Genomic DNA, 22,939 nt, shown 5'->3' with positions numbered 1-22,939 from the left:
CAGGCAAAGGGCTCTATTGAATGCACAACATGAAAAAGATAACAAAGACTGTCTGGACAGCAAACAAGGGAGATTCTTTGAAGTCAGGATACTCTGGCCAAGATCTAATAAAGTAACAAAAAAAGAAAAACTAACTGAACCAGGAACAAAGGGCAGCATCACAAACTAACAGCTCTGACCTGCCAAAAGCACTGCGGAACAAAGACATTGAAAATGTGTGCCTCCGTGGCACAGTGCCTCTCTGCTACACAGGAGTCCAGGAGTTGGACTCAGTGATCTCTGAGGTCCCTTCCAACCTGCACGAGACTATGATACTGTGAAAATACAAAGCTGCTCAAAACAAACAGGAGCAAAGTGCGATATGAAGCTATATACAAAGTGCAGGGCACATCGGGTCCAATCCCAAATGTGTGGGAAAGTACAGGCTATGTTTATGACTCTGTCTCCTGCATGGATTTTTACTCAGTTCTCATCCTTTGATGCATATAGGACAGCACAGAGTAGATCAGGCTGATTTTTCCCTTAGTGAATTACAGAAGCCTTGTGCAGGGCATGGGAAATGCTAGAGGAATACGGCACACAAGCAGCCCAGCATGTTCCTAGTGACTGAGCTCAAGCAGAGGAAAGCACATCATGGCAGAACACGAAGATGAAGGGATATACTTATTCTGTGCTCAGCAGCAACCTAAACCAAAGATCATTCAGGATCTGGAGTCTGTCAGTGCTTTATGTCACTACTGCTGCAAACATCCATACAGAGTCTCAGTAGGTACTGGGTCTCAGACTCTTTGTAGCTGGCAACCACCATAGACTGGTTGACTGTTTCCTTATCAGCACTGAGTGCTGGTTCCATGGACATTTTGGCCAGATAATTGGATGTAATTGTCTAACATAGCTCAACACAATACAGGCAAATTAAGAGATAAGAGAAAAAATAGGAGCTTGGGGAAACAGTGAGGGTAGTGCTTCTGTGCAGCAAGGAAATAGGGGAGTAAAAAATGAGCAAACTCTGGACATCTGCTGGCATCATTGCCGCTCTCACACTTTCTGCATAAGGCCATAAGTGCCCAAGGCAGGTGAGCTCTGTGCACCCAAGAGAGGTGAGCAAACTGTGCAGGTGGGGCCGTGCATGCAACACCACCAGCAGGAGTTCAACTGAACTGGCTGAGCTGACACTGGGGTAGACATCAGATACAAGGAGGAGGAGGGGTAGGAAATGACCAGCCTGAGGAAAGCCTCCAGCATGTACATGTGTTGGTGCTGCCTGTGAATACAGGAAAAATCTATCTGGCTGGACTGAAACAAGCTGTCAGAACTAACCACTATGAAATTGAACATGCAAGGAGAGCAGGCAGATACCTAAAGGAGCACGTAAGCTGTATCAAATACAAGAGGGAGAGCAGGTTTATGACTTGATCTGACTGCAGAAGAATAAATGGATCTAATCTGCACGCACCTGCTCAGATCAATCCCTTTATCACACGAATAATGAGTGAACTTTGTCAGTGGGATTTCAGTGCCAGAGATCTTGTCCTGTTTGTGATATGACAGTTGGAGCTGTCAGCACTGACAGGTAGAACAAAACTCAGCTTTTAGTGCCCGTCCTCAAGTCAGTTCAGTTGGGAAGTGATTGAGGGTGAAAAAATACAGGATACGTCTGTGGTATTTCCACAGCCTCTTTTTTGACCTTTACTTCACTGCACAGGAGCTTGTTGGCACCTACTGGAAGAATAAGTGTGTGCGGGAGTATCTCTTTTCTCCTCTTGAGTTGAAAAGTGGAATCAAATTATTCTGCTCACAGAAAGATTGTTCCAGTAAAATAGAATTTGCAGCCATCGGGGGCTCATTGAGAAGAGAAGCTTTTACACTATATGAAAAGACAAGAGACAAAAGCCCTTGCCAAACTCCTTTACTCTATATTACCAACAGCTGCAATGTTGGATGTGTCCGGATGCCTTTTAAGTGCCAAGGGGAGTGACGGAGGTGGGATGGCATGTGAGCAGATGGAATACATGACAGCTTCTCCCCTGATGGCAAGTTTAATTATTTGCACTGTTGTATATACAAGGCAAAAATATAAAAATATTGGGAAATCATTCACTCTGCTTCCTGTGTCACGTAGATGATGAAAAACACTTGCTCTTGCTGGTCCACAGCAGAACAAGGTCTTAAAATATTCAGAACCTGCATATGCCTTTGACACAGAAGGGAGGAAAAACAAGGTAGAATGTATTTCCTAAAGAAGGAGGACATGAATATATCAAGAGGGCAAAGACAGATGCGCTTTGCTGTATGCACCGAGATACATAACAGAAGAGAACCAAACCAAACTTTAAGGAAGAGAAACACTCAAGTATTTTAATTGCAGAGGATTTTCTTATGTATCCCTTTTTATCCTTTCTGCAATTTTAGATCAGTGGAAGAGGGAAGGCCTGATTGTTTTTTGTCTGTTGTAAGAATCAATTTCCCCAAGCAATCCTGATCCAGGATCCAGAAGCTCAGGATGAGCAATCAAGATGTGTGACAAAATCATAAGCCACAAATACAATCAGTGATGATATAATCTGTGAAGCTATAAACCAGATAAAAAGACAGAGACGATATCTTTCTCTAAGCAGAAGTTTCAGGGTCAAATACAACTGATTTAGAAATGACAACTACTTGTGCACAACTATCTAGCAAGCATTGATATACTTGCTTAAGTTGATGTATTATGACTAAAGATTTTCTGCTTGAGTACGAATCTGGCTGCTTTTGTATGAATTTATCTCCACTGCTGGCAACTCAGGTACTCCTCAGAGCATGGCCTCTGTGAGGAGTGATAAGTTTGAGGTGCAACTTGATGAAGACCTGCCAGCTTGAATCCCAGCTGAATTAGAGGAAGCATGCACTGTATTTTCAGAGTGGATTTTCTTGGAGTTTGAAAATACAAAGCAGCCAGCCTCTTCCTCTTTGTATTTACGCTGTGCTGGCTGGCCTACCTTAGCTCATACATCCAATTATGAAAACTGTTGCTATATCACGTGAGATCACACAATCAGGGCAAGACATGCCAAACTTCTCAGTATACCTTTAGTGGCATTTTGAGCAGACAACCACCTCTTTTCTTTGCACACTGGAACATTAAATAAGTATATTTCAAAGACAAACCACAGGGAAAGTGGCTGCTGGGCTACTGATCTAGTGCCTATATTTGAAAACCAGAGTCAGGCAGAGTAAAAAGCTTTTTAAAGTGAAAAAGAGAAAAAAAAAACATTATGACTTGCCTCACAGGGGGAGTTCCTCAAAGGGGTTGGAAATGTAGCGCTGGTCATTACAGTGCTCGCTCCTGCTGGTGCTTTGCTGGTGTCAAGGATCAGCGCATAATCTAGATAAAAGAGCAGGAAAAAGGTCAAACTGCAGAACCCATCTTCTGGTTTTATGAAACTTCCTTAAGGCCCGTGTAAGTTGGTTCCTCCTACAGCAGGATATCAGACAGGAAAATGTATTTTCCAGTTTCATAAGGAAGCAGCTTTACATTCTCACTGGGCAGCCTGACTACATACAGTTATCTTCTATTCCTTCATAACTTCCAATTTATCTTTCTTGAAAGGGTGATTTAGCACCTTTTTCAACACAAAAAAAACCCCACAAAAACCAAAAACAAACAAACCTGGAAACAAGCCTTCATCAAAACAAAACCAAACAATGGCAACAAAATAACAAGGGAGCAATATTAATGCAGCTTGAAGTACTTCTTCTACCTTAAACATTAGCTGTAACCAGAGGAACAAGGGCAGTAGTAACACTAGAGTTCTTCCTTGACAGCTCTAGACTGAAAAGTATATATTGCAATATTTCAGTTCTGCCCTGCAGTTCAGGAAGGTACCACTACCTGGATCTCAGTTATTTGAGCTTACAATGAAATTGCCTCTACAGCATAGATAGATCATGAATCATCATCATTTTATTGTCATCTCTCCATAGTAACCTCTTTCTGGGCCTTCGATTTTTTGTTTACCTATGCTTCAATTCATTTGTGGTCTGCAGCACTGTGGGCTGAGCCGTCAAGTGGCATAAATCAGAGTAGCTGCACTGTAGTCTGTATCAGTTCACTCGAAAGCAGAGAATCTCACTCTTTATGTTTAACAAAGGATGTAACTTAGTAAACCAATGTTGGGATTATACACCATTAACTCTGCTGTTATTGCATCCTATTAAGAACCTCTGTGCCTCAACAATAAATGCCTTCAATGATTTATATTATTGCATTAGGAAAAGTCTTATCGTGCCAGGCAGCCTGCGGACCAAAACTCAACCAGCAGCAGTTCAGTGCCCACGGTATAAACCTTCAATGGTTCGTATGAGAAGGATGAGGAATCCTGGGATTCGGGTAGAGGAAGCAAGTATGCAGTAGTTTTACATATATATATATATGTAGAAGTGTATATATATAAATATAAAAGTATATATACATGCATATATATACACATATATAGAAGTGGAACTCAAGGGACAAGAGAGCAAAGAGAAGAAAAATTTGGAAGCATGAAGGGAAAAAAGAAGCAAAACAGACACAGAAAAAGTAAATCAGAAATAAAAACCAGTTCAGTGTGATGGAGGGGCACACAGATGAATGCTTCATGGGAAGTTGTCTAGAGGGAGGCTGGACTGTTCTCTGGTGTCAGCATTGGAAACCTGAGGTATCAGCCTCTTCCTAAAGAAGGGAAGTGAGCAGGATAGTCCTGCTCATAGCACAGGTAGCAGGAAGATGTTTCACTGAAGGCTGAATCTGTAAGCACACAAGAAACCTCCCCACCATTTGCTTATCTTTTTTTTTGCTGTCTGCTTTCTGCACTATTTACTTTTACATACCTTCTACTGAAGGAAAATGGTTGTACTCCAGGCTCCCAATTCGCCATGGAGAAGCACGGGATGCTGATGAGCCCTCCATCCAGCCACAGTCCCCTTCTTCAAATGAACAGTAAAAGCCAGAGGGAAGTTGTCCTAAAGATGGAGAGAAACACACATCCAGAATAACACGGATGAGCTGTGGATGAGACACCTGGGCACACACAGAAGCTGACTATTCTTACAGAGCTGCCCAGGACATATAGACAACCACACAGCTGCTTTTTATGTGGAGTCATGCATGTGCCTGACCATAGAGACAGTGGTTAGGGAGGCAAGCCCAGGACTGTGATTGTCTCCCTCCAGACAAAGTAAAGGAAGATGATATATTTCAGTATGCATCATGGGGTATTCAGGTATTTATCTGGCCTGTAATGCTGGGGAAATCTTGGACAGTGATAATTACTAACATGCTTCCCCTTTTGTGCCTATAGCCAGCCCAGCTCAGCAAAGTGATCTCCCCCCTCTGTGAGAAGTGCCTCTAATGAGGTAAAGCACTAAACCCTTTTGTGCTTCAGTTTCTGCATCTGTGGATCTGTTCAGTGAGATGAATGGGAGAAAATAGTTTATTTTAAGCTATACTTTCAGGATTTGAAGCCCACTCATTCTGTCACTGGCTTAGGATTTCAGGCAAGTTTCCAGCTCCAAACAATAAAGACATGTTAGCTTTTTGCCTTTAAATTAACGAGTTTTAAAGTAATAATCGTCGTGTTCAGAGCAGCACATGACTTCATACTTTCTCTATCTCCTCTGTCTACGTTCCAAATTCTTACAGAATGTGTAAAGCACATCATAGCCATACACTTACACTGCCACAGGTAAAAACTGTGCCACAATTCACTCAATCCCTTGAAAACTTAAAAAATCACATTTCCCATCATCTTTAATAAAAACACATTGCCTAATTTCTACTGCTGATAGGCTCTACCTTTGCATTTCTCTTCTTCAGCATGATGGCAGATTCTGACCTTATTAAGTAACCTCAGAGAAAACGAGCCTTGTAAAATGTCATGTAATAATCACCAGCATTAGAACGTGATTTTGACTTTCAGTGAATAACTCATGATATATAACACAGACTTTGTGCCCAGGGTGTAACTGACAACTCTGCCAGGTATGGGGAAGGGAAGCTTCTCAGCAGTAAAGAGGGCACAAACTAGCTATTAGGGGAAAAGCTAGCCTGGGAAAAATAAGGTGCACTTTAAATATGGAGTTCCATTACGCATCAAAGATGCCAGAAGAGACATAAAAGAAGTGTGAAGACTGCTTTTATCCTTCAAATATAGACAAACCAGTCCTAAGGTGTGGCAGTACAAAGCCCCTGAACACAGGTGCTCAGAGGGGCTGTTCTTTCTTCCAGTAAGACAGAAAAAGTACTGGGATGTTCAGATGTAGCTATAAAAGGGATGACGATATTCCTGACTTCTTACAGCTTTTACAGTTATACACCCTAATCTGTGCTAGCAGTTTAGCCTCCATTTATTCCTCCTTCTCTGTACCCCTAAATATCCCTAAAAATGTCTTTGTTGTTTTTTTTTATTTTTTCTTGAAAGAAAATGAGACCAGAAGTCTGTTTGAAATTGCCAGATAAAAATAAATCTAATGTGTAAACACATTATAAAACCACATATCCGGGAAATTAGTTTTTCCTTTCAACTGTTTGTCAAAGTCAGAGTAAAAAATTCTTGACTTACACAAAGTAGGATAAACTACAGGCTCCTAAAGCAAGAGAATCTGCTGGTGAGACGATACCAGGAATTTCATTAGCTTCCCTATGGGAAGAGAATGTCAAGAATTTTTCCTCCTAACATCTAAACCTAAATCGTTACCTCTTGTCCTGCCACTACATTCCCTCATAAAGAATCCCTCCCCACCTTTCCTGTTAGCCCCTTCTAAGTACTGGAAGGTCACAATGTGGTCTTCCCACAGCTTCTCCTCCTCGAGGATGAACAAGCTCTCTGAGCATCTTTGTGGCCTTCTCTGGACCTGCTTCAACAGCTCTGTGTCCTCCATGTGCTGCGAACTCCAGAGCTGAGCAGAGCACTGCAAGTGTGTTCTCATGGGAGCAGTAAAAGTGGAAGGTCCAAATTTGAACCCAGAACTTGACATACTACATACAGGTATATTTTATCGCTTTTATTTCCCACAGTCTCCCAAATTTGTTAAGAAAAACTGAAAGCTGAGACTTTTTCAAGTCTTGCCTTTAAAAAAAACCAAGCATCTCCCAATTCATTCTGCCTACTCTTTAAATGTAGAGCTGTTAAGCTGAAAGTTGCTTCCCTGTGCTTTACCCATCTACAGAATTTGATTATATTGCATTGTGCTGCCTGAGGCTGAGATCCAAACAAAATGACAAATTATGATGTGTCCTGAATTCCTACTGAAACAACTTGGCTTGATGTCCAGCTGAATCCATTTCACAGCCCCATGTTATCTAGGTTGATGTAAAGAAGTCAGAGCAGCAGGAGGAGTCTAAGTAGTAATCCCTGCTTGGAAGCCAGAAAAAGCTCACTGTAGATGAACAAGTAAGGGTATAAATAAGAAGCTATTACTTCCTCAGAAATTTGATTGCTCCTGAACAATTAATCTTTTATGAATTTTCAGATGTCTTGTGCACCAGTGCAGTGTTCTTTGTTGCTCTTTCTTACTTCAAATACATGGAATCATAAGTACTGTATGTATAGCTGCTTCACAAAGAGCACTTCGGCCAGCACTCCTCTGTCAGCATCTACTTCACAATGTTCTGAATGCTTATACTTCCAACTCGCATTAGTGTTCACACTGCACTGATGAAGGAAAGCTGACCTGATTTTATTATTAAAACAAGTAAAATGGAGCAGTCATTATGCCTACTGAAACAGTAGGTCATGTTGGGTATTACCACCGGTGAAAGAAACTTCAAAAGGTTTAGAACTCCCTAAAATCAAGAGGCAGCTTGTGGGATATGGGACAGAGAATAAAGTAATCCAATCAAGACCCTGAGTACTGTGAGAATGCAAGTCTCTGCTTTTCATTGAGAAACAGAGATGCTAAAGGGTGTTGAACATTTTTTTAACCAAGCGTCTTCAAGCCTTCTGAATGATTTTACCTGAGAGGTGGTTAAACTCAAGTGGCTTTGATTGTTTGTTTTAAAAAAACAAAACCACCGCCACCAACCTTCACCCCCAGTTTTTTCATCCTTTAACAGCATTAAAACAAACTAGAAACTGGAATAATTCATGAGGCAGACGGAGCAGGTTCATTATTGGCTGGCTCTTGACTCAAAACCAGGTGCAAATCAATAAGGGTCTACTACAGTTTAAAGTTTTGAGTGAAGATCCAGACCTGTATTTTAAAGGACAAAAACATAAAAGATTAATCCTTTTTTTTTTTTTTTTTTTTTTTTCAGTTCAGAGCATTTTTTTTTTTTTTATACAGACCTTTCCCAAATGTAGGAGAAAATCTCAGAAGGCATTTAGTCAAACAAGTTCACAAGAATCTTAAATGTGAGCTTGTTTACAATGGCATTCTCTGTGCTACCAAAGTTGTCTACCAAATTCTATCAGAAATGAAGTAAAGAAAGGGAAAATACATTTCCATACAGTCAACAAGAGTTTTCCTTTAATAATAGAAAGCATTTCTAAGTTGAGAACTGCCAGAAATTAAAATTCATTGCTAGAGTTGCAGCTTCTGATCAAGAAAGGAGCAAAAGGAATTGTACATGCAAGACAGGAACCTTGAGAGGACTGCAATGCAACAAGGCTGCCTTTTCATTTGGTTTGCAGGGGGATTCTGCTGCCTTTATCTATCTGCAAGACATATATGAATCCACTGTTCTGTTTGTTGTTGTTGTTGTTGTTTTTGTTTTTGCCCAGAAATTAAACTGGCTCCACTAGAATTATTTATCTGTGCATTTTATTTTATTTTATTTTATTTTATTTTATTTTACTTTATTTTATTTTATTTTTTTGCCAATTGCTTGTGCTATCTCAAATTCAAACCTTACAAGTTCCAATTCTACCTGTCATCTGATGCTTGACAGCTTTGTGTATGCACTTATCTGACTACACAGAACAGTTTGAGTCACTACTAATGTGAACCAGATACTACTCTTTCTTACCTCATCTATTTGCATTAATCCAACTTGTTTAACATTCTCAAATATTAAGTAAGGCAAAGAGTGAAAATTACTCTTATAACCCAGCAGTTATGCAATTCATCCACAAGGCAGAGGATCACAGAATCACCAAGGTTGGAAAAGACGCACAGGATCACCCAGTCCAACCATCCACCCATCACCAATAGTTCTCACTAAACCATGTTCCTCAACATATATTACTCTCAATTCTTCTACAGGTAACGTGTATATAGTGTGGAAGAGCAAGACCAGGAGGGACTGAACAACCCTTTCTCTTCCTAACTGTATATTCCACCAGACCACATTGCTTTGGAAACTTTCCATGGATATCAGAAATATGGGTTGAAATTCATTTAGACAGAAGAAAGAATCAGTCCTGGGTTTGTTACATCCTCCAAGTGAATCCTCTAATTTCTGGGTCTCCAGATAATGAATGTACTACCAATACTTTCATTTTCACTATATATATTTATTAAATACATCCACAAATTTCCTACATGCTCTGCTTGATCAACCAATATTTTCCCAGGCTGAATGTTCCTGGTGAACCTGTCCCAGAAACTAAGAATGTCATGACTATAGAGGTATTCAAGGGACATGGTTTAGTGGGAAATACTGGTGGTAGGTAATTGGTTGGACTGGATGATCTTGGAAGCCTTTTCCAACCTTGGTGATTCTGTGATAGTTTTAGACTAAACAAAGTATATGCACTTTTGTTTCGGTAGAACTTTTCTTCACTAGACTTACTGCCCTGCAACAAAAGATCCTTGAACCAAAATCCAAGATATTATTACCTAATAAGAGAAGTAAGAAACTGCTAAAACAAATTTTCCTTTTTGGTAAAGGCAGAGTCCTGCCAATCTGCACTACTAAAGAATCACTATTTTTCTTTTCTTTTCACTAAGTTTCAATTAATAATCAGGAATTTACTAGCAAAGACATAAGACCACCACTAGCAAAGCCATAAGACCACCACTATCTGAAGTCTTAACATACATCAGCAAAGCATGCTTCTGCAAAATAATCTCCACTGGGGCATTTCTATCAGTCTGTTAGATCTGTAAGTCTGATCCCAAATCAACATGGTTCAGCATCTATCTCTACATCTGCCTCTTTGAAGCCGCTTTTTCCCCCTGTGAGCCTATTTGATTATGACTCAAACAGCAAGACAGCAACATGCTTTTCTCCAGGGGTCATCTCTGTCTGATTTTATGCTTTCTACAAAGACTAATTGGTTGCTTGCAGAACAAGCACCGTAACTTTTCATTGGCCACTGATAATTAAAGAGATGTTAACAAATAGCAGGTTCAGGGAGCTTTTTCCAGTTAAGAAAGGAATAAGAATCAAATGATAAGACGGCAAGAAAAAAAGAAAAAAAGAAAAAAGAGGAAATGGAAAAAAGACTTATTCCAAGCAGCTAAAAGACTGTGAAAGGAAAAAAAAACAACTAAGAACATATTTTAAAGCTCAAAGTTAGAAGCCTTTGGTTAAGGGTAATTTGAAAAGCTCCCTTTTCAGCTGCATGCATGGCTACACATTCTTCTGACAGCTCTTTCTTGTAAGCAGAAGTTCTTGGGAAACCCCTTTCCCTTCTCTATATATCCGAATCGCTTATTGCCACAACTACAGAAAGCTGATGAAAATACCATGTTACTCAGGACTAAAAGAACAACTGTAATGCTGAAAAATGACGTAGATAATGTGTTGGGTTGCCATGAAGGTGTAACTGACATCTAAAACATTTGATCATTTCTCTGTTTTGTTTGAGAAGTTTTAAGCCAGTAAAACTTAGGTGCTCCTGCTCTGGCAGGGGGATTGGAACAGAAGATCTTTCCAGGTCCCTTCCAATCCCCGACATTCTGTGATAATATTCAACACAACAGACAGAAGCAGAGCAATCTGCAACAAAACTGAGCAGGCCTTAAGCATATAAACACAACCCAAGCTCTTGCAGGCCTTTCTTTTTTGTTGCCTGTAGTGGAAAATGGTGTTTTTGGGCCATTTCTGTCTGGGAGCAATGTGCCTCAGTTTTGAAAAACTTTTATGCTGACATAAATGTACTATACTGCTTTATGCTAATAGCTATGGATGAATGCTGCGCATATGGCTAAAAGGCAGCCAAACAAATCCTCATGAATAGCAAACGTAGAGTCACGTTCCTTTAGGTCTCCCCTACACAATGATGGTATTTAGTTTGCATCCATGACTAGCACTACTCCACAGAAGGAGCTCTAATGTTCCCACTGATATAGATAGGATTACTCTCACTAGGCAGAACCATTTATGAACACAACAGTCTATCTGGACGTATAACTAATCCACTTTAAATAAGTGTAAATAATATGTCTCTGTACTTATGTGACATGAAAACGCATTATACCTAGACATTACTCATTGGAACTAGATAATCTTCAAGGTCTCCTCTAACCTAAACCATTTTATGATTCCACAATTATCATAATTTTGTAAGTCTTTTCAATTAAAGTGTAGAAAATAGAAATATCATTATCAGATCTGAGTATCAAAATGATTAAAGGGCTGGATCACCTCTCCTACAAGGAGAGGATGAGAAAGCTGGGGCAGTTCAGTCTGGAGAAGTAGTTAAAGGAGGATCTCATCAGTGTCTCTTCTAACTCTAACTATTCTATGATTCGGTGTTAAAGCTCTTAGGTTAAAAGAAGGTTTTGACACCAGTAATACAAAGCATTATTGGTCCTAAGCAGCTACAGGTCAGCAGTAATGTCACTATTCCTATAGAGGTGAATTTAACTCACTCAACATGTGCCAATAACAAGTATTTCAAATTCTAACAATTCAGGACACAAAGTAGGGTCCTATCACTTCAAGCTTATTGATTTCCTAGATGGTGCCAGGCCAAACCACTGTTCTCAACACTGATACTTACTTGTTTATTTCTTTGTCAGCAGCAAAGAACAAGTGTGAAATTTGCTAGGAGTTGTGTTAAGTTTATGCCAAAAGGTCTTTTAGTTTGGATGTCACCCATACCCACAGCTTGTTTGAATTAATTCCCCAAGGTTGACCCTTGATCTAGCTGTCACACATGAAAACTAAACTGAGAATAATTATCACTTCTATTCCAAAGGCTTCTGGCAGTACAGGTATTTTGGCCAGGGAATGTAATGTAATTTTGAATACTAAACCAGCCCTGTCAACAGGAATCCACAGGTTAGATCTATTAGCAAACGTAACAAACCACTACTCCTCAATATCTGTATAATGACAAAGGGAAACACAATGAAGGTATTTTAGATGCTTAAAGAAATGCCGTAAAATATCTAAAGTAACACAATTACAGGAATAGTTAGGCATAGAAAGTTTCCAGAACACTCAAACTGCTATCTATCTTCTGATCTACAGAGTGACGAAGATCAGGCACTGAAGACTGCTGAAGAAAGGATAGAAAACGAGAGTAGGACACAAGAGTAGGAGTTGGTCTATGACAAGCTCCTGGCTGCACTCACTTTTCATACCTTAGAACTCCTCTCCTTCCGCCTTCTGCCACATGCTGTAGTACATTTGGATTAAAAACACTAGCAGACCACACATTTCATAATTCTGTAAAGCATCTAGCTACTTAAACTATACTTTCTTTGCATTTTTAATCAGGATTTTGTTAGATGAGGCAGTGAGAGCATCTTAAAAACCTGCTGCAGAACTAATGAAGGCTAGTACAGAAACATATCAAATGGTACACTACAGAGAAAGTGCATGTATAACGGAAGACATTGGACTTTTGACATTGCTGAATTCATTACTATTGAAGTCTCAGGCATTAAAATTCAAAACAATTTATGCTTTTAGAAGGAGCTGCTCAGCTTCCATGTCCCAGAAGGAAAAGGAGGACAGCCTGGGGGTTTGGATTTACTCACTACACATTGCTCCCTCGTCTTCTCCCTCAGTGCAGTCTCTGATGAAGTCACACGCCTGGCCCAGCCTGATTGACGTGCCATTCCAGCAGCTGAAGGAACCTTCCAGAGCCATTTTTGAGACAGAAGCAGCTCCTAGAGAAAAAAAAGCTACTTCAGGTTACTGAATGCTCTTCCTCCCATCCAACACAGCCATGGGTAACAACAAAGGGGAGAAAGATGTTATAAAAATCCCACAGTCCAATAGTTACCTGAGAAAGTAGTTATTTTATTTTGTTTGACCAGATCTTTCCAAACACCAAATAGTCTACCTAATGCAGAACTAAGATTCCCAGGCACGTCTGTTATTTTAACTTGGAAGGCAGCTTTGAACCTTGAAAAGAGGGTTGAAATTCTACAATCTGCTCTGCGGTGCTTATCAAGAACAACATGATATGCATGATGGATTTTTAATTGCGTGTGAATTGCTGCTAGTCTGACGGTCCTGAAGACTGACATGCTCCCTCTTTAGATCAGGAATAACATCTACACTGCCTGCAAAGAACATAAGCTTTCATCACACTCTCCTGTCAACATGTATTACCTATGAATTGGGTATATTACATCTTCATATCCCTTCTGCAAGAAAGAAAACAGTTTGACCTCTCTTGATAGTTTTCTTTCTCTTCTGGATCCCCTTCTGCTTCTGTACTCCTGTCCCCATGAATCATGGAGTCCTGCTGCAGTTTACATCTATTAAGATACAAAGATCACCAATTCATTTTCCTTATGCCAAGCAGCAAAAAGCAGCTAGCAACATGGAAAGGAGCAAACTCTTGTGACATATAGCCACTGAAAAATACTATTAGAAGTCCATACCATCCATTCAGAAATGATCTGGAGAACTTATCTCTTGGCACAGTCCTTTTCTGGAGACACTTGATTTTGCTGTCAGTTGAAGACCATTCAATGTGATGAGTGTAGTAAGACTTCTCTCAACCTGAATCCTTTCATTATGGCAAGGACTGATTAGACTACTTCATTTTTAATGGTTAGTTGTGTACGGAAAGTAGGAATTAGCTCAGAAACAGCCTCCAGACAGTACACTGGAGGAGACCAAGCCTGCTAAGTACAAGAGTCCATTCCACAAAATTCTGGGTGTAGACCCAACACACTGAAACCTTCCTGACAGTCTGCACAGACAAGTCTACAAGGATAAAGAGGTCTGTGCTGTGAATCCCTCAGTGCAAAAACTCCTGCCCTGTCTCGTATTAAATGGGTAAGTACTAAAGATTAAACCAAAGCCTCTGGGCAGAGTGAGCCATTGTTTGGCTAACTCATCCACGCTTGCTAAACAGAGCAGCTACATCATGTTCTCTGGTACTACAGGGAGCTGGGAATCATTGGTGATTCAATTAGATGTGCACTTGATACTTTTATTTATATTGCCTGCCAAAATTAAAATTAATGAAGCATGTAGGAAAACAACCACTACTTCTCTTCAAGCTTATTTTATGGTGCAAATCAATTCAGGAGTGGGGGGAATACATGTCAAACCTTTTTAATAAAGGACCTGGGCTCCTGAAAAGGGTGATCTGCCTTACTGTCAGCTCAATTTTTTTTTGACTGCCTTAGAGTCATTCTGGCTTGCTGCATTCAAGCTGCACACTGCCCTCGTATTTCAGTCAGGGTCAAGGCATGACTACAGAGGAGAGCTTTGCAGAAAAAAAAACAACAGACCAACACAACTCAGCTGGTTGCTGACAGTTTCTGTGGGTCCCTTTATAAGGCTTCATGGCAATGAGAAGATACCCTCCTTGCCCTTGCAATGCTCTTTGCAGAAATGAACTCTCCGAGACACTGCCAAGAGACTTTCCTATGCTAGAAGCAAAGCTCTTTGCTTGCCTCAAACCAGTCTCAGTGCACAAATAGATGACCACAAAGCTGTAAGAAGTGGCTCTGGTGCCTTAGTAAATAATCCTTTCTCCTTGGGGTATGCAACAAACCCATGGTGCACCACAGCGCTTCAAGTACCAACTAATGAAAACTTAAGCAGAAAACTTCCATAAGGTTAGAAATATCAGGATGTTCTTAAAAATGTTGGAGTCCTAGTTAAATTCAGAAGTATTTTTGTCTTTGAATTACCCCATGTATGCTTTTGAAGGAACTCCCACATTTATTACCAGTTCTCATGTCCCATCTGATTTATCTGCAATCTTTTCAGCACTGTCTATGTTTTAGCCCAGAAACTGTTGTATTTCAAGGTCACATGCAGACATTCAGAGTGGAGGCTGTTGTAGGCAATGGAGTTGTTCTGTTCACTCAATTCATTAAAACTTTGTAAAGGCAGTTTCCCAAGCACGAGTGCATTAACCCTATTTTTAATGGAGCCAAGGCATTCAGGAGCACCTACCATCTTCGCAGATGTCTTTGTTGTAGCCCCAAAAACCCACAAATCTCTTGAAGTCAACTGACTGCAGTATTAAAAGCAATCAGTTACAACTAGACATTAAGCAATTCCAGGAGCTTGTCTTCCAAAACAAAACAGCAGATTTACATGCTTATTCATCTCTGCAGAGATAGCACTTGAATTGGCTTGAATTTGCATTAGATGCACATATACATGCTCCTGGTATAGCTTAGAGATCACAAATAGCAAAGCTGCAGCTGAGGGAATGGCTGGGCTCTGTGACAGTGCACGATGTTTTCCTCTCTCCCATGTGCTTGCTTACAATGAGCACAAAAGCAAAGTGAACTGAAGATGTAAGACAAACAACTAATCAAAAGAAGCCCAAATACAAGTGACCCTTTTACTAGGCCACTTTATAGAGGTGTCTGTGTCCAAGTTCAAGGAAACTTAATTTTCAACTAAAATATTTCGTAACAGACATTTGATCTGATTTTTCATTTCCCAGCCCCCATCATTTCTGGCCAGTGGAGCCAGAAGGACCTTCATCACTAAATCAGGAGGTCTCAACTCATACAGAAGATGTTCAAGGAGAGGAAAATGAACTGTATCAAATGAGTACCAAAGGAAAATTTGTGGGAGACATCCTTTATATTTACAGCAATGTTTATGTATGTAGTCAGGGGCATCCATAAATTACAGCAGTCATTAAGCTGTACCATGGCTGGCTTAGAGCCTTACAAATCATTATTTAAACAGCAACATTAAACAAATGGTATTTCAGGCTCTAAATCGAAAGGAGAAACAAACAGCTCCTTGAGGACCTTGCATGCCCTGCTTCTGACCACAGTCCAGAACTGGAAATGTTCAAATCCAGTACCAAACCTGGGAAATAAATGAAAAGTCTGGACTCTTGACTTACTTTTAGAGTTAGTTTCTCTGCAGCATGATCAACATTAAAGGCAAAAGTGACATGGCATAGTCTAACACAGGATAAACAGCTCAGATTGTGAGGCCAAGGGGGGACGTAATTTACTCTGCAGCAGATGTTGCTCCAGGTTAGGCTGCCTCTTCTCTCCTCCATTCCTCCTTGATCAGCAGAGAAATCAAAATGTGTTGGCAAGCTCTGGCAAATCAGTCCCTGAGGAATGTGGCTAAACATGGCATTTGCTCATGACGGTTGCTCAACAGACCACTGCAGGATAGGAACCTTCAACTCACAGCCACCACACGGAAAAGTGGGATTGAAGACTGAAACTCTTACAGTCTTGCACTACTCATTACCATGCGGGATCAATCAAGCTGAACATAATTATACCTTCAAGTTTACATGAAACCTCTCAGGCTGTAATTTCCAATGCTACTGAAAGCTTCTGGGACCAACACAGTCAGGTAAAGCGCTTCCACTCAGTGCACAGAGAAACAAGACAGATTAATGGGATATTTCCTTGCTTGCTGTGAAATGACTGTCACATGTGCTTTGTAGAATAGAAGAACAGACCTTGCAGCAATTTGGGATGCACCTGCACCCCTGTGTAGTTTCCATTGACAAGAAAGGGCTCACTTGGCTATCTCGGTTGGAACTGCATCATCTGAAAGGTCCCTTCCCACCCAAACCGTTCTATGATTCTATGATAGTTATTACCCTTTGAAAATAGTTTCACATGCTAGTGCTGCAGTTTCATGCTCTTCCCTCCAGCCATGAAATGCCACTGAAAACCATGCATTGTAGAACATTATTGTTATTGCTTACTTGATACAAGTATTCACCATTAACTTCCCAAATACATTTGTTACTCTTTGGTTGGAGTTCCAGGCTGTGACTCAGAGATATTTGAAAAAAGAATACTTGGGGATTTGAAGGTTGCAGGGAATAAATAAAAACTGTTGCTTAGCTATAATAAAAGGATAGTGAGAATTTGGTGTTTTTTGATCATCAATTTTGTTACGAATTGTCCATTCCTCATGGGCACATCATTTTCTCATTGCTCATCTCAAAACCATCAGCCTTATAGCAGTGCAGACATCCTGTCCCGGTGCTGAGGAGAGCCATACTATAGGACAAAGTAAATTTTCCACTGATAATGAGACTATAATACCCCTAATTCCACTACTGGAGGAGTTGGTAGATATAAAACAAAGGAGGTAAGAAAGAGAATGAAGAGAAAGGGGAGCTCATGTTTAAGGAAACTGACACCGTCCTTGGGTAAATGGCCTTTGAAATCCAACATGATATATGGGAGACGCATGAATTACTACAGCTAACTAGACTGCCCTCATGTTCCAGCCACCCAACCCCAGGACACCTGTATTCAGATCTGCAGAAGAGCCAAGCAGTTGAAGCTACAAATGAGACCAGAGAGATATATGCTTGGTAACTACAATGGCCTAAAAAAATGCTTCAACAAAGGATTGGATTTCAGATTTCTAAGGACAAACAGCCAAAATTAATCAACAGTTTATAATTTCTAACTTTAATATGTGTTACAGCATCATTACTGTTGCTGCTGTTGTCTAAGGCTGCAACTGAAGTCACATTTTTATGGAGAGGTGATTTCTTTCTATTACATTGCCTGCTACAGGCAAAAAGAAAAGCCAATGTTCACATGCCTGAAAGCTTGCCCATCTTTCCAGTCACATAAACTGACTTTAATCTTTGTATTTCACTTTCTACCTTTAAAATGGGACAAACTCATTATAGGAGCTCTGTGAGGCTCATTAACACTTGCAAAGAACTAAGATGTTACGATAGCAGAGCCTTGAGAAAACCTGTAAAGAAATAACTTTCCGTCTTTGGGGTGCAATTTGGGTAACATACAGTACAAAATGAACAGGGCCATGCACATGATGAAGACAGGCCAAAAAAACATACTCTGTGCTAAAGTAAAAGATGCCAAACTTTCTCAGGGAACGAAAACTTCACAATTCTGGGTTGGAAATACTGACTTTAGAGATCGCAATATGTACCTAAACATCATAAAACCAAGAAATCTGAAAACACTTGAATTCAAACCAAGATAATGCCTTTTGCCAAGAAACTTAAGTGCAACGCTACTCACTCAAGTCAATAATTCAGCCAGCTCAGCTCTAACACACTCTTTGCTGCTGTTATTTCAAAGTGGGATTGTTATGTTTAGTACTCAGTGCTTAAAGTGCCTGCTCATTTTGCCTTGCCTAATGTCAAGATGATTGCTTACACCAAAGAGCTTAAAAGCACACCCTAGGAGCAGGCACTTACCCAGCACTGCATTTCAGTACTATGAGCCAGCATTCATGTCCTCTGCATTCTCTTAGAAATGCTTTTGATCAGGTCAACTTACTTTTCCTAACTTATAACTGAATCAATTTCCCACATTACTGTTTATGTGATGTAGCTTTCCTAAGGCTACAGCAACAACCAGCTTCCTCAGAACTAATACAGAATGCCAAGTTAGCTGCATTTCACACTTCCTTGTTTCTTTAATTAAGGAACTTGGCTGAAGATCTAATATTTATCTTCATTGCTCTCAAGACAGCAAATAATTGCTGAGTATAAAAACCATGATAATATTTTTTGCTATTAATCTTGCACAAAATATAGCCATCATTTTGTTGGGTCTCACCTTAACATAAGTATTTCTTCCTCTGATTTTCTTTCCAATGAACAATTTCAACAGAACATCAAAACATTAAAAGGAAGTAAAGAGAAGCAGCACAGGATTTCATAAAGAAAGCGTGATTTTCTAGCATGCAACATATTCTGGAGTGCCTATAAAATTGAAAGTGGACAAAAAGGATAGAAAATAAATCCTTGTTTCCAAATATCTATGAAACACGGTGCAGTCACTAGATATTTTTTATTATTACAACTCACGCAGCAGATTTTTCAAGTTTTCTTCCTTTGATATTAACATCCAGACTTCCAATAACGTAATGGGATAATTTGTTTTGAAATCCCAAATGCCATTTCTTTTGTTTTTGTTGTTGTCAGTGCTTCAATATCAGACCAGATTTGCTATCTGATTCCCTTTTTTCATAAGCTCCCACCGTATCTTCATGAGATTAAAAAACCCAACATCCCAGCTTTCATCCCTATCCTAAAAGTGGTGATTACTCTAACAGTGAGCAAGTGGTAAACAAACAAGCAACAACAAAAAAAAATAAAGCTTCAAGAAAACTCAAAAAACACCAAAATATTTTCTGTGATTTTCTATGAATTTTATAAAATATAAACCTTGGAGAAGAAAAATTACCCAGTACAACTTCTCTCTGCCATTCCCATCAGACCCCTCTGGATCTGAATGGGTTCAGATACCAGCTCCTATCAGCCAATTGTACTTTCCCTGTGGGAAAAGCTGGCTGGACTGATGGCTAGCTCAGTGGAAGATCAATGCTGCTTGCCACAGGTGATGGAATCCAACAGAATCATGAGGTGGTTAAGACCTCAAAGTTTATCTGTAGACAATAGCAGCAAATTTAACACTGCTCTACTCCCAGCATCAGACACAGAACTGCTTCGAGATAAAATGAGCTACTGAAATAGGATATAAAAATAGTGCATACTTTTTTGGGTTTTGAGTTAATTAGGTAGAAAACATGCGTAACGTTTCACATTTTTCTTCCCAGAAGGCTACGTTCAAATCCACTTGAATTATTAAGGTTTATCTTTGTCCGTTGAGACTCCCCAGTTCCAGGCACAACCCAATATTGGATTTGTTCTCCAAAGCGCTACATCGAGTAAAGCATTGATAAAAATTTAAAGATGATGAAACTAAGGCATGCAGCAACCCATTTCAAATAACAAAATGAGGCAGCAAAGCGCCAAAACCAGTCTAACTGATTTCCATCCCAGCCTCTAGCTGCTGTGATGAAGTTTCCCAAATGCAAGAAAAAAGGAAAAGAAGCAAGAGAGTGGAGAAGACTGCTTAGATCATCAAGAACTGAACTCTGCAACAGTCACATCTCAGCAATCTCCAAGGCTCTGCCATACAAGTAAATAGGCACAACAGTCTTCCTTGTCATGAAAAACACATAGAAGTATGATGACACTTTCTGTGTTCAAACATCACTTTAGATTTAAAAGGAAATATTTTTCATTTCTAAAATGTAATTTTGCTTCTATAACTGTTCAAAGTAGCACCTCTCCTCTAGCTGTCAGCAGTATTAAATTAAGGTTTACAGCCTTACTGCAGACCAGTTGCTGGGGGAGATGAGTGGAATATTGCAAATCTACACACTCACAAACAAGCTTATGTGGTTTCTTTCAGCAGGGTGCAGTGATGCACACTAATATCACAGCCAAATGCTCTTCTGTGCAAAGCAGGGGCTCCATAATAGGAAATCAATAATTACTACAGGTAGAAGCAGGAGCTTGCCAGGGAAGAAAGTTTTATGTCATGCCACTCTTTACTGTGCCAACCCCTCTGACACTGCAATTGTACAAGTGCAGCTGATTGTTGTCAAGGAGATAATTTCCCTTGTTCAAAACCAGAGAAGCAATAGCTCAAAAACTCTAAGTATAAGCAAAATGTAATTGCACACAATCGCTTGCTGTGAGGGAGAGCAATAACATTGGCCACTCATAACAGATCTCCCAAGAGGGGGACCTAATGTGGATAGAGGCAATCCAGCTTTCAGTTCAATGCAAGTAAAAGGACATCAGCGCAGTGTTATCCTATCTTAGCATGTCCTTGAACATCAGTTTGTTGGTGGATGCTATGACTCATTGGTGACTTTTCCAGTTGAGTGCACTGAAGACTGCCTACACTTCAGTGCTTTGAAGCCAGTCCAAGGGGATGGAGAAGAAGCAGTTCCTTACTCTTATGAACTAGGCTATGCTTGAAGCCTTGCTAAACTTCAATGACAACATCCCAGGAGCAAGGCTGCTGAAGGTCAGTGGCACTGGACATTAAACAGAGCCTGAAGAAAAACTCCTTTCTGGAATCTATGGCTCTGCCAGAGGCTATCTGCTAACCCATAAACATGTGGAAGACTTGTGAATTGGGAAGGATTATAGAAAAACAAGAACAAAATGACCCACAGATGTCAGAGAATAATGCAGTGAATTGCTCTATGTAAGCAATAAACACTGAAGACATCATTGAAAAACACAAGATATGATACTGCAATTCCAAGACAACCTGGGTTTCAGGTACTCTCCCCTACTTGTTGCACAGTGAAACACGGTTTGGTTAATGCTTTTCATCAAGAGTTGTTTCCCAAACACAGACTGAAGTGCAGAGAGAGTGGTAAGAGTTGACCAATATTATTACTCAGAATTATGATGCCCTGAGGACAAGATGCCTATAGGTTGCTAACCATAGTGAAAAAACTAGGCAAATATTAAACACTGTAAAAAGAACTTTAAAAAAAATTTTTAATATAATAACATGAATTTTAATAAAAATAACTGCTATGTGCAAAAACAGATCAAGTAGATCTGGCTCTATGACTCTAGGTTTTCTTTAAGACCTTTGTCCTTCAATAAGTAAACTGTGCAGTCAAACAACTCTCGGAATTTTACACAGCTACTGAGAAATGACAGCTGTTTGTACATTTCTCATCAAATTTTCTTTTGGCCACAAAGGTGACCAAGCAAGACCTAAAAGGTATTTTACACGTGTCTTAACTTAAAAAATAATTTGGTCTTGAGGTATCAATTTAAAAGACCCAATGATGGATTACAGTAATTTTCGTATGCATTACATGAAGTGTTACTTCAGAGCAGTGGTCATCTTTGTTTGGTCAGTCATCTTAGGGGACACTAATTCTTCCCATTTTTTCTCTTTGGTCCGCAGTTTGTTCTAAACATTCACCTTTAGCTGCACACAGTCCCCTCCATGGTGTCTTAAATTATACTGAGTTCAAAGGTGCTACACACCAGATATATATAGATATATATGTGTGTGTGTGTATTTACAAAGGGAGCAGTTAAAATACCTGACTTCCAGCCCTCCTGTGGCTTTCCTTTACTAGGATGCAGACACAGTTATAATGAATGTCACCATACAATTAATTCTCATTGCTGCAACACTAGGACATAACTTTTAACACGTAGGGAATCTACACTCAGAAAGATTAGAGAAATAATACCAACAAACTGCTCTGGAATCTGCATTTAAGTCAGGAAAAAAAATGTCATGGCTCCATAGCAAGGATTTCTTGGTAAAGCAACTGGACTTCTATGTAGCAGTAGTTACAGTAAAGGCTCTCAACTTTACTTCTACCATGCTCCTTTTTCCATTCCACATGTAATTACTACTGCTATTTTAGTAGGTAATGTAATTTTAAACAGTCCGTCTCTGTTATCACAGAGATGATAGAAGTGCCTTACTCTTGCCTCTAAAATGGATAAAATCAATGATCCACTGCCCCATGGGCAGTAACACTGCCAAGAAGGTCAGAGGCCTCTGCATTCACGGCAGCCAGGTCTTTATGGCTAACAGTCCCTGCAGTCTTTGAAAAGTTTTCAGCAGAAAAGTAAGAAAACCAGGCAAACTAAGAGTTGGCAAAAACAAGGTGGCAAATCCAGATTAACATCCCTCTATATGTGAAGAAGCTTCCATACCAGCAATAGCAGCTGATGTTTTTTCCATGCTGCAGGAACTCATTCATCCTACTTCCACTTTAGCACTCTCTCCAGTTTAATCCAATGACAAATCTGCTGGGAAGGTCTATGGA

The 22,939-nt window shown here is 39.9% G+C and overlaps 1 protein-coding gene across 4 annotated transcripts in view; it reads right to left on the bottom strand.

Annotated features, from left to right (window-relative positions):
* ALK (ALK receptor tyrosine kinase) overlaps positions 1–22,939 on the bottom strand; it is a 258,012-nt gene that overhangs the window by 54,211 nt on the left and 180,862 nt on the right. For all 4 annotated transcript variants that reach the window (XM_015856918.2, XM_015856919.2, XM_015856920.2 and 1 more), the window contains exons 6-8: positions 12,898–13,029; positions 4,855–4,986; positions 3,267–3,367 (exon numbers count right to left, since the gene is read on the bottom strand). In XM_015856918.2, coding sequence (XP_015712404.1) covers positions 3,267–3,367; positions 4,855–4,986; positions 12,898–13,029 — 365 coding nt within the window. The remainder of the gene's footprint in view (positions 1–3,266; positions 3,368–4,854; positions 4,987–12,897; positions 13,030–22,939) is intronic.

This window comes from Coturnix japonica, chromosome 3 (assembly GCF_001577835.2).
Source record: "Coturnix japonica isolate 7356 chromosome 3, Coturnix japonica 2.1, whole genome shotgun sequence".
Taxonomy (NCBI): domain Eukaryota; kingdom Metazoa; phylum Chordata; class Aves; order Galliformes; family Phasianidae; genus Coturnix; species Coturnix japonica.
This window is presented reverse-complemented; position numbering and strand designations above follow the sequence as displayed.